Genomic DNA, 13,285 nt, shown 5'->3' with positions numbered 1-13,285 from the left:
ATAAATTGGTTAGTCTCTAAGGTGCCACAAGTACTCCTTTTCTTTTTGCTAATACAGACTAACACGGCTGTTACTCTGAAATTAGTCAAAGTAAGTGGCTCATCAAGGGACACTTAACTCACAATGGACCATGGGAGATGCCCATCTACACTGAAATGACTTTCCTGTGGACATTTCATATGAAGTATAGATAATGGCCCAGAGGTGACCCGGGGGGAGGGGGAGTGTTGGTATTAGAAGCCAGGGGGATGGTGGGAGGGGGAGTGCCAAAAATACAAGTTCACCCAGGACACCATTTTCAGTAAGGCTGGCCCTGGCGAGAAGAAAGTTGTTAGCAAACAAGTGTCTTTATCACAAAATGCACCCTCGAAATCAGCACCTCCACTGGCATTATCAGCATGGAGGGCAGTGACTCAAAGGGCCTGGAGAATAAAACACCCTCTGACCCCAGACTCATATGTTTTCAGCAGGGTTGAGACTCATTCTCCTTTTTGGGGGCTGCTGTTTGCCTTGATAAAACTGTGCCTGCAAAATAAATTATGGGTGCAATTCTGAGTATTTATACCACTTGTGACACTGGCAGACAAGGTGCCAGCTTATGCCAAGCCCCCACTGAACACTGAAAAAATCATTGCTGGAGACCAATCTGGCTCACCTGTGTCTTGGTATTGTTAAAATAGGTATTAGAGTTATAAGAATGTGTTTAGACTTTAAGAAATACTTGTAGGATGCTACATGTATTACTCTTACTTGTAATATCTGTATCCGATGTTATAAGGTAACATGTAAGTGTTTGCTCTGTAACTATCAAAAATGTTTGCTAAGACTGTAAACCAAGAAGCCTGACCAAGTGTGAAATACTAGTTTATCACAAGTGGTGTCTCCTTCCCAGCAAAAGGCCTACCAGTCAAACCACTGTGGAACATCAGTGAACAAGACTTTGCTGACTGCTTCCCCCACATCCATGAAGAGGATATTTGCAAAGGCCCGCGTCCCATCACAGCTTGAACGCTGGGGGAAGAGAATTAAAATATCTATTAAGGATAAATTGTTATCACTTTGCTGCTTGGAATTCGGAGAAGGCAACATTTCTAAGTATGAGCAAGGGAACCACAAGCTGCTTGGCTTAGCCCTAAAAGACATGCAGACCTTGCATATTACAGCAGCTATTGTCATCTTTTGGAACCTAAGACTATCTCATTTTTGTGCGTATGTTTACCTGCTTTCACCTTGTAAATAAGTCTTATTTCTTTTTCTTAGGGCAGGTCTACTGTGTAGCGGTTCAGTGAAGATGCTGCTATGCCAACAGGAGAGCTTCTGCCGTTGGTGTAGTTAATCTCCAAAAGAGGTGATAGCTATATCGATGGAAGACGCTCTCCTCTGGAGATAGTGCGGTCTACCCCGGGAGTTTGGTCGGCATAAATGCATCGCTCAGGAGTGTAGGTTTTTCACACCCCTGAGCAACAGAGTAATACCGATGTAAGTTTATAGTGTAGACCTGACCTTAGTTAATAAATCTTTAGTTTAGTATTATATGATTGGCTACAAACATTGTTTTTGGTTTGAGATCTGAAGTGCAACTGACTTGGGATAAGTGACTGGTCCTTTGGAACTGGGAGTAATCTAAATATTGCTGTGATTTTCTGGTGTAAGGGACCATCTATCACAAAGGCAGGCTTGCCTGGGTGGCGAGACAGAATCGTGCCCAAGAGGACTGACTGACTCCATGTTAAGGCTGTTATAGTGCCTGAGGGAGTTCACTTGCCGCTTAGTTGGTGAAATCTAAGAACAGAACACACAACCAATCTGGATCCTGTTTCTTGACAGTCTGAGTTAGGTTCCCAGACCTGAAGAAGAGCTCTGTGTAAGTGCGAAAGTTTGTCTCACACCAACAGAAGCTGGTCCAACAAAAGATATTACCTGACCCACTTTTCCGTGAGGTTGGCACTCATGCTTGTGAGCCACTCTAGACAGCTTGAAATCACTAACTACCAGACTTGCACCTGATACTAATTTGTCACTCATTCTAAGTATTAACATTTCTCTTGTTCATAAAAGCAGAATAAAACTTCATTAATACAGGAGCCAGTGCACCACGTGCCTCACCACTCACTCACATTTTCAGGCAGTAGGATTGGGAGGGAATGGGAATAGTATGTATGCTACATCAATGACTGTTAAGCACCCTTGGTCACTGTGACTTTCATACCATAACTCCTCTCAGGCCACCAGCACTACTAATTTTAATTCGCATGGTCTTTGTAGTACTCAAGCTAGCACTGTTCCACTAACACTCAGTTTTCTACGTGACCTTTTCGCTCCAGAATCCAACAAATACAGTCTATGCACAAAGCTTGGGTTCAATAAAGCCACATCATGCTCAATGTGGGTCTTACAAAGCCTAGGCTGAAATTGTGCTAGGGACTTCATGAAAGATGTAGAAAGGTATGGTACCTGTCCCAAGGAGCTAACAGAAGCAGGTAAAGACAACACAGAACAGCAAACTAAAGGAAAAAATATGCATATACTGAAATGCTACACCATTTTTGCTCTTCTTTAGGGCTCTTCTACCTGTCCCTCCCCACCAAGAGCTGCATTTTAGGCAGTGCACTCCATAACGATGTTCCGTGAGGTCTCCATCTACAGTTGCACAGAGCAGCATTACTGAGGCCAGACAGGCATGTACCCATTGGATTTCTGACTAATGGATCGATCAGCCAAACCTCCCAACCAGCAGGCTGGGAGCTGGCACTAATTCCCCCCTCCCCCCAATCCCGAGCCACATCAGCATCAGCCTGCCCCCACCCTCGCACGCACACACACACACTTTTTCTTCTCATGGCACCAGAAGACTACAGAAATTTAATTCTCCATTCATAAAAATTTTCATAATATACTATTCCAATTTTATTCTTAAAACATGGAAGACTTGTCTCATGGTTAAGGCACCGGACTAGGACCTAGGAGACATGGGCTCATTTCCCAGCTCCATCAAAGACTTCCTGTGTGATCAGCATCTAATACCCATTTAAATCAATCCCTTTGAGGATCCGGACCTCAGTCTCTCTGTGCCTCCATTCTCTCTTTCCAAAACTATAGACAGTAATAACAATACTTCTTTTCTCCCACCCTTTGTGGGTCTTAGCTACTTGCATTATAAGCTCTTCAGGACAGGGACCGTCTCTTATTATGTGTCCATACAGTGCCTAGCACAAGGGGGCCACAATCTTTGTAGAAGCTACAAAGCAGCACTGAAATACAAACAACAACAAAAAGGAAAACATTCCCTGATTTTTTCATCTAAATTGTAGAGCTGTTGACAAAAATGTCGATGGAACAGTTTCCTGTCGAAAAACACAGTTTCATCAGAATCAAAGTGTGTCACAGGACTGTATCAATTTAAACAAAAAATTTCAGAGGGAAAAGTCAAAACATTTCACTTTGACAAACTCAAAACTTTTGGTTCAATTCATTTCATTTCCACTTTTATATTATATTGAAATATTAATTGCAATAGTACACTTATACCTATATGTATAACATAAAATAAAAATGGAAACAAAATGAATTGAAATATTATTGAAACAAAGCATTTTGATGGTCCCAAATTGAAATGGCTCAGAATTTTCATTTTGTGGGAAATTTCAGCCTTTTGTTCTGGTTTGGAATGAAAAAATACCATCAAAATGCTAGGTGTTCTCATGGAATGGAAATTCTGGTTCATGGCCAGCTTCACTACATTGCAATGTGATCTTCTTGTTTATGAACATGAGGGCTTCTTTTTTATTTTTAAAGTAACAATAAAATCATGAGGGGAGAAACAGCTAGCTGTCTAATTTAGGTTCTTAGACCGTACCCATCATTTGCATCTAAGTGCCCGAGTTCCTACATGATCATTAGCTTATCAGCTCCATCCGCACCACAAGTGCAGGATACACTTTTCTTGGCTCTAGGATGTACCAGGCACTAAACTGACCGCAAACTTGATCTTAATTGCTCATCGTTGGAGTTATATATATATATATATTTTAAATTCTATTTCCTCTGGGAAACTTTGAGTGTGGAAAGTGAAAAAAAAAAAAAAAGAGGGGGGGTCAGCCCAAAAAAAAAAAAAACACCCCCCTTAGAAAAACCTGTGGAATTAAGCATCCACTTAAAAACTTCCATTCCTCACACTAACTTACTTGGCTCATTCAACTCTGTAAGGAGCGATGTCCGTTTACGTGACAGACCTCCCTGCTTAAAGAGATACTGTGCACGTTTACGTCTTATTTATAGATCTGCCTCACTCATGCTTTGTTTAAGGAACAGTTAGCCTCTTGCAGCTTAAAATAAAACAGAACTAAGTCTTTTCTTCACGATCAGTATACTTGAGCTGGATTTAAAGTTGCTGCAACCGTGTTAGGCTACCTGGTGGACTATATAATAACCCAGACACTGGGTGACAAGGTAATTTATCTCCCTCTCCTGGTGGCTCTCAAAATACTGGGCTACATGGCTACCATTTGCTATGCAGTCTGGACGGTAGCAAAATGTGGAAATGAGGGCCCAAATCAGTCAGGTGAAGAGAGCAGCAATTCCACTGCCTGCTCCCCACTTTCTCCAGACACATAAGAAGCACCTGTATATGAAAGGTTTCAGAGGAACAGCCGTGTTAGTCTGTATTCGCAAAAAGAAAAGGAGTACTTGTGGCACCTTAGAGACTAACCAATTTATTTGAGCATGAGCTTTCGTGAGCTACAGCTCACTTCATCAGATGTTTACCGTGGAAACTGCAGCAGACTTTATATACACACAGAAATCATGAAACAATACCTCCTCCCACCCCACTGTCCTGCTGGTAATAGCTTATCTAAAGTGATCAACAGGTGGGCCATTTCCAGCACAAATCCAGGTTTTCTCACCCTCCACCCCCCCACACAAATTCACTCTCCTGCTGGTGCTAGCCCATCCAAAGTGACAACTCTTTACATAATCAAGTCGGGCTATTTCCTGCATAGATCAAGGTTTTCTCACATCCCCCCCACCCCCATACACACACAAACTCACTCTCCTGCTGGTAATAGCTCATCTAAACTGACCATTCTCCAGGTTTAAATCCAAGTTAAACCAGAACATCTGGGGGGGGGGGGGTAGGAAAAAACAAGAGGAAACAGGCTACCTTGCATAATGACTTAGCCACTCCCAGTCTCTATTTAAGCCTAAATTAATAGTATCCAATTTGCAAATGAATTCCAATTCAGCAGTTTCTCGCTGGAGTCTGGATTTGAAGTTTTTTTGTTTTAAGATAGCGACCTTCATGTCTGTGATTGCGTGACCAGAGAGATTGAAGTGTTCTCCGACTGGTTTATGAATGTTATAATTCTTGACATCTGATTTGTGTCCATTTATTCTTTTACGTAGAGACTGTCCAGTTTGACCAATGTACATGGCAGAGGGGCATTGCTGGCACATGATGGCATAGATCACATTGGTGGATGTGCAGGTGAACGAGCCTCTGATAGTGTGGCTGATGTTATTAGGCCCTGTGATGGTGTCCCCTGAATAGATATGTGGGCACAAGAAAATAACAGAACGCCACTAGCCGTCACCTTCAGCCCCCAACTAAAACCCCTCCAACGCATTATTAAGGATCTACAACCTATCCTAAAGGATGACCCAACACTCTCACAAGTCTTGGGAGACAGGCCAGTCCTTGCCTACAGACAGCCCCGCAACCTGAAGCAAATACTCACCAACAACCACATACCACACAACAGAACCACTAACCCAGGAACTTATCCTTGCAACAAAGCCCGTTGCCAATTGTGCCCACATATCTATTCAGGGGACACCATCACAGGGCCTAATAACATCAGCCACACTATCAGAGGCTCGTTCACCTGCACATCCACCAATGTGATCTATGCCATCATGTGCCAGCAATGCCCCTCTGCCATGTACATTGGTCAAACTGGACAGTCTCTACGTAAAAGAATAAATGGACACAAATCAGATGTCAAGAATTATAACATTCATAAACCAGTCGGAGAACACTTCAATCTCTCTGGTCACGCAATCACAGACATGAAGGTCGCTATCTTAAAACAAAAAAACTTCAAATCCAGACTCCAGCGAGAAACTGCTGAATTGGAATTCATTTGCAAATTGGATACTATTAATTTAGGCTTAAATAGAGACTGGGAGTGGCTAAGTCATTATGCAAGGTAGCCTGTTTCCTCTTGTTTTTTCCTACCCCCCCCCCCCCCCAGATGTTCTGGTTTAACTTGGATTTAAACCTGGAGAATGGTCAGTTTAGATGAGCTATTACCAGCAGGAGAGTGAGTTTGTGTGTGTATGGGGGTGGGGGGGATGTGAGAAAACCTTGATCTATGCAGGAAATAGCCCGACTTGATTATGTAAAGAGTTGTCACTTTGGATGGGCTAGCACCAGCAGGAGAGTGAATTTGTGTGGGGGGGTGGAGGGTGAGAAAACCTGGATTTGTGCTGGAAATGGCCCACCTGTTGATCACTTTAGATAAGCTATTACCAGCAGGACAGTGGGGTGGGAGGAGGTATTGTTTCATGATTTCTGTGTGTATATAAAGTCTGCTGCAGTTTCCACAGTAAACATCTGATGAAGTGAGCTGTAGCTCACGAAAGCTCATGCTCAAATAAATTGGTTAGTCTCTAAGGTGCCACAAGTACTCCTTTTCTTTCTGTATATGAAAGAGGCTCTGCTGCTCTGAATGATGGAAGACAGACCTGGGGATAAATAGGGAAAGGAACTCAGGAACAATCACACTCCACAGCTTGTTCCCCTTTCAGCGGGACAGATTTCCTAGCAGAATTCTTCCCAGAAACTACTACTGGTGAAACTACCCCCACATAGCTGCTACCAACCTAAAGGGAATAATTGCAACCACTGCCACAGAACATATTATAGGGTATCATAACTTCAACACTCCCAGGTCTGCCCAACATCCCAATGCCACTCAGTCAAATTTGACCTGGCCCCCTCCTCCAGCAAACCTCCCCTAGCAAGGCACCATTTGGGAAACACTGCTTTATTAAAGTCACAAACAGAAAAATCATCCTATCTGTGACATTTTTACCACTGTGACAAACCTGCAGCCCTAGCACTATGACCCAAACAATTCAACAAGAGGTTCTGAGAAGAAATACAGAGCTTGCAAAAACAGGAAGAGCTATCCAATTATTTGAAGGTGCAGAAAACAGGAGAAGTTTTGAGATGGGATTTAAAATTCCAAGAGTCAGCAAAACAGAGATGTGAAATGAATACCAGAGTTGTAAGTGGAAGAGGAAAGACATAAAATGCACACAGGGAGGAATACATCATGGAAAGATGTTTGCAAGCAGACGAAGTGAGCTAACAGGAAGTAAGATGAAAGGTATGAAAGACAATGAATACCAACTGCCTTCCAGTAGCATTAAACAAATAAGTGACAGACAAAAACCACAAAAATTCATTATTAAAGCTTCCACTCCATCCTTTCTTCACCACAAAGTTTCCTGGTGTAGGAGTCTCAGAAGATGAGCAACCTTACGTATGTTCTGCAACACTTAGGCACAACAGGGTTAATTAGCAGAGGATGAAGTCACAGCCTTAACAGTGAATTTTGTTATCTTCCCTTGGTATAGATTAGGCCTTAACTATTAGTTCCGAATATAGTGCTTGATGTTTAATAGCCACTGTTTAAAAAACAACCCACACTGGAACTCCTAGGTTTGGAGCTGCTTTGTTTCCAATATGTGCCATTGGAATCATTGTGGTTCATACAATCCATAAGACATTTCTAATGACAGATCATTAAGAACACATTTGCTTTGGACTTGCTACCAAAAAAAAAAAAAAATCACTGGCACTGCTTTGACTCTCCCACTGACATCAGTGGGGACTACCAAAGCCTTTTGACATGTCACTGTAACAATGCTGGTTTCATAATAATGTATTATCAATGTCATTTTATATGCATCATCAGTAGATTTTTTCTATATTGGATATTTTTCAAAATAAAACTGAAAGGATGATCCAAAACACTCAGGTTAATGACAACTCACTGAAGTAGCTTTTCTTCAGTAAGTCATTTTTTAAAGAGAGAGATTCAGGAAAAATCATTCCCAGGGAATTAAATGTCTGATCAATGTTGAAAACAGAAACGACTTTAGGCAAATCAAATCCACCACCAAATGGATACACAAACATGTAATTAGACAAGTGCAGCTGAAAAATTTAACAAGTTGGTTACAAAGGGGAGCAAGAAATTCAAAGTTTTCACCCTTGCATGCCTTTATTAACAATTGTAAAGTATGACGTACGAAGTAGCGTAGAACAAGTTTAGTAGCTGCAGTTAAAAATAATGAACATATTCCCTTTTCCTAATGTGTTTGTTTTAAAGAATTAGATTTCTCTGTGAACTAAGTTCTTGCAAAATGTATTGTTTGGGTTTTTTGTTTGTTTTTTTAAGTACAGTCTTAAAGAGCCCCCATGCTGCACTCCTTACAGGAGGGAGAAATTTTGGGACGCGAGTCTGTAGTCATTCGACAATATTTCAACTGGATTCAACAGAAGTTGGATGGTGCTGAGCACTTACAAGTGAGGCCCTCCGGTCTTCATCCTGCAAACCCTAACACATGCTTAACTCTAGGCAACTGAATAGCTCCACTGAAGTTAATGGGTCTAGTCAAGTGCCTAATATTAAGCAGTGAATAAGTGTTTTCAGGATCAGGGCCTTGTACACCAACTTGATACAAATGTTAATGGCATTACTTATTAAGAGATAATCAGAAAACCTAGACAAGTTCCATATTTTGTGATGCCTACATTAATATTTTAAGCATAAGGTTTTAATAAGAAATTACTCTTTTCCATTTCACAACAGAACCTGAACACTCAAGTTGTTAGAAAAAGTCATAGGTTTTAAACTTTATTTCAATTCTTTTCTACTACCATGTTATCTAACCAACTTCTTCAGGGCGCTCTCAGAGGTGGGTCAAGAGGAATCCTGGGTCTATGAAGTTTTGCACCAGCAGATGATAAAATCCTGGCCCCACTGAAGTTCACAGGAGTTCTGCCATTTCAATGGGTCCAGGATTTCACTCATACAGACTAAAACCTAGAAGGTTCTAAATGCTTCTTGGTTCTAGAATCCTGAAGGCTCTATGATGGAGAGTTCCACTGCCCTGAGGTATTTAAATATAATAGATTGTTGGATTTCAGGTGCTGGTGGTTTAATTATTAAAAGGATGACAAACAGCTGCTAGGGCATACTTCTTCCAGAAGTCTGAATGCTCCCAAGACTGGCCAAATGCATGAGATTAGCAGGTTTGGCTCAGTAACAACAGCCCCAAGAAGGATATGCTCCTTTAAAAAAAAAAAAAAAGCCTAACTTGTTTTTGTTTTTTTTTTAAATCCATGGAAACTTTTTCTTTTCTTTCTATGTACTGATTTTGAACTTCAGAGAGGGCTAACCTTATTCCCTAACACAATCAGCTTCTGCTCTAGCTAGTAAATCAAGCTGAGGAGGGAAGGGCTGGTGTGAGAATAAATAAAAGAAAGTGTCGCTGTGTAACAGCCTCTTGCCAGCAAAGCTGTTAAAGTGCTCTACTTCCCCAGGCCTTTTTGGAGAAGTTTGGTTTTGTTTTTGTTTGTTTTTTACATCACTTCCTACTTTTATCTCTCTCGTTACAGAAGGCTGTGAAGCTGTTGCTGCTGCTAGACAGCACATTCCTCTCCCCTCTGTTTCCTGTGCTGCAATGTGTAATGCTCTCTCCACGGGTCCCTGTCCTGCAGCGAGATGTCACAGCCTGACATGTACGTGGGGGTGGGGGGTGTTGCCAGAAAACAACTACATGCGCTGCGCAGAGAGGGCAGCCGCAGCCACGCACACCCCAGCCCTTTCCTTACCCCAGGGTGCTGATGAAGCCGTTGACTGAGCCTTCCGCGTAGAGGGACACGATGTCCCCGATGTACAGAAAACTGGACATTTTGTCAGACATTTTTGCTCATTGCCAGTTCATTCCCCTGCTCGCCGAACCGCCTGGCGCGGGGGCTGGGGGGCCGCCCGGCAGCGATCGAAGCCCGACGCTTGTCTGCCAAGCCGGAGCAGCCGCCGCCGCCGCCGCCAAGGGAGAAGCGGTAGCCGCAGCCTGGCATGAGCCGCCCGCAGCTGCTGGGCGAGCCTGGATCCTGAGCCGCCGCCGCTGCCTTCCCCTAGCAGCTTCCTTCTCCTCTCACCACGCCGCCCGCGGAGCTCGCGCTGCTGCGGGAAATCTGCGCCGGGCTGCGGCACTGCTCCGTCCTCTGCTCATTTCCTTCTCCCTCGCTGCGGGATGGGGGGGAGTGTCCTCCTGGATCCCTCCTCCCTTCACTTTCTCCCCTCGTCCTCCCTGCTCCCCCCCCCCTTTCTCTGCTTCCTCCCTCAGCCCCTCTTCGGTTCTCTTTCCTGCCTCTGCCTCCACCTCCCCCCTCCTAGGCTCGGCAGCCGCCGCTGCCCTCAAGCGCTCACAGTTTCTCTCCCCCACTGAACTTTTTGCAAAGGCGGCTTCGCATTGAGCGCCCGGGAGGAGGGGCTCGCGCGGGCGCCCCCGCCAATCAGAGCGCGGCAGCGTCGGGGGGCGGGCAAGGAGACACAGACAGCCGAAATGCAACAAGGTGTGTGTGTTCCCCAGGCGCTGTGAGGAGGTTCACCCAGGGCTGCCAGGCATCAGGGCCAGGAGCCCTTCGGGAGTGGGGAGGGGGGAACCAGGTCGGTGCATAGTTGGCTGCAGGGCTGTAGTTTCTTGCTTGCATTTGCCCCCCACTCTCAGACATCGGATTTCCCCACATATAGATAGAGCTGGCTCTGGTTTACATCATTGGCACATTAGCTATCTTAAACCTTAGCTTCACCAGTTATCCTTGTGTTCCCCTACCCCCAACACTTTCCCCGGGCAGAATTTTACCAGTGAATCCCTTGGTCGGATCCCTTCCGCCTGTTCGACCCCACACTCTAACTTGGGGAGCATGGCAGGCTGGGGGAAGAGTGGAGTAAAGGAAAAAAAGGACAGAGTGCTAGAGTATGTATAATTTTCTCCTACTCTGTTCTTTTTCAGGGTGTCTCATTGTCTTTTGGGCATCAGTGTTTCCAATGCTCTTCATTTGGCCCACCCTTTAGGATGATGCAAAACTCAGGCACCAAATCATTTTTATTGAAAATAAATTCTTGGTCACATATGAAATGATTACATACAGTGGTAGCTTAGTGCAGTTCTCACAGGCTAGGGTCTCCTTTATTGACCTGGTTTCAGAGTAGCAGCTGTGTTAGTCTGTATCTGCAAAAAGAAAAGGAGTACTAACAAATTTATCTGAGCATAAGCTTTTGTGAACTACAGCTCACTTCATCAGATGCATTTAGTGGAAAATACAGGGGAGAGATTTATATACACAGATTTCAGAGTAGCAGCCGTGTTACTCTCTATCTGCAAAAAAGAACAGGAGGACTTGTGGCACCTTAGAGATTAACCAATTTATTTGACCATAAGCTTTTGTGAGTTATGAAATAAATTGAAAGCTTATGCTCAAATAAATTGGTTAGTCTCTAAGGTGCCACAAGTACTCCTTTTCTTTTTTGCAGATAGAGAGTAACACGGCTGCTACTCTGAAATCTGTGTATATAAATCTCCCCCCTGTATTTTCCACTGAATGCATCCGATGAAGTGAGCTGTAGTTCACAAAAGCTTATGCTCAGATAAATTTGTTAGTCTCTAAGGTGCCACAAGTACTCCTTTTATTTATCTATGTAGTCACTTCAATAATTGATGCCCTGCATGACCTGTACAGGCTGAGGGTTGTTTATTTGTTTCCAGGTTTTGCAAATAATGAACAAGAATTTTGTTATTTCTATGTTCTGCATGTATTTATTTGTTCTGTTTCATTGTGTTTATATTTTATATAAAAATAAAAAGTTTTCTTTAAGAAGAAAATAACCTCTACCCTTCATTCTGATCACTTTAGGAGGAATTACTGGAACAGATAATTCAATTCCTGACTCTAGAAAGTTGCCATTGATTTAATAAGGATAGCCAAAATTCAGATTAAGAAATAGGAGCTCCAGAAAGACCTGTAACATAATAAAAGATTACAAGATTAAATCTTAAATTACAGTAGTCTCCACTCAAACAAAAATTCCCAATGGGAATTTGAGTAGTAGAGCACAAGGCCCCAAAATTGTGTTATTTTCCCACTGCTATTGCCTGTATAAAGCAGAACCATGTTCAATGCAAGCTGTGACATGCACCCTAGTGGTCAAATGAAAAACATGATCAGCTGCTTACTTCAAAGTGGTAAGAACTTACATGTGCGTGAGAGAGGCTCCAACCTTTTGGGAATGAGTAACAAACAAAGTGCACCAACTTTATTTTCCACTCATTTAATTTCCCACGCTCACAAAACCAAGTGTTCCCATTCTTTATGAAAATGTTGACATTGGAAAATGCTGAATCTTCAATATGAGGGCAAGAGAAAGCTTTATGCATTTAGCATTTTAAGAAATAGATAATCTAACATTCCAAATTCCTCCCTCTGCAACTTTTCATTACTTTTTTTCCATTTTGTGCTTTTTTAGTATTTACATACTTAAAAACCATCATCACAAGTTGGCATTTATATTTTGTCTGCATGTGCAGTTTGAAAGAGTAGATAGAAGCAATGTAAAGGATCAAATCTACAATTTAAGGGCCTGGAACTAGTCTGGAATATAAAACCAATAGGAACAGGTATGGGAAAGATATGACAGTCTCAAAGTCTAATGTAATGAAACTTTAAAATGTTAGATTGTTACATGGGGCCTACCTTACAGCAAAGATTTAAAACACACAAAGATAATGGGACAAATCTTTAGCTAGTATAAATTGTCTTCATTTCATCTGAAGACATCAGAATGTATACCAACTGAGGATCTGCCCTGATGCATACATTCCTTAGGGAAAAGACAAGAAATGTTGGAAGTGTAGTCAGTAGGCACACTGTCATAATGGGGGACTGGTTAAATTATATACATGCCAGGTGCTCAAAGAGTTGTTATAAAATATTTTGTGCAGTCAAATTTGTACAGCTCTTTGCAAACCCGGAGCCCATGCCTGCAATGGGATCTGCATAGTTTGTATCCAGAGAGAGCCCCATTGAAGACTATAGGACTTTGTGCAGGCAGAGGGGTCCATCCCACATAGATCCAATTGCAGGTGAGATGATGATTGGGAATAGTGTTTTAGGAGTAGTGAGAAGAGTGATAGAAGATGGGAAAAA

At 42.7% G+C, this 13,285-nt stretch overlaps 1 protein-coding gene across 1 annotated transcript in view; it reads right to left on the bottom strand.

The window, feature by feature from the left end:
* The window catches only part of ITPR2 (inositol 1,4,5-trisphosphate receptor type 2), a 350,183-nt gene extending 339,864 nt beyond the window's left edge, over positions 1–10,319 (bottom strand). Inside the window, exon 1 of the mRNA XM_084631622.1 lies at positions 9,908–10,319. Coding sequence (XP_084487748.1) covers positions 9,908–9,999 — 92 coding nt within the window. The 5' untranslated portion in view covers positions 10,000–10,319. The remainder of the gene's footprint in view (positions 1–9,907) is intronic.
* Between the last annotated feature and the right edge of the window lie 2,966 nt (positions 10,320–13,285).

This window comes from Lepidochelys olivacea (assembly GCF_965140295.1).
Source record: "Lepidochelys olivacea isolate rLepOli2 genome assembly, chromosome: 1".
In the NCBI taxonomy this organism is placed as follows: Eukaryota; Metazoa; Chordata; order Testudines; family Cheloniidae; genus Lepidochelys; species Lepidochelys olivacea.
Note: the sequence above shows the minus strand (reverse complement) of the source record. Positions and strands in the feature narration are given on the sequence as shown.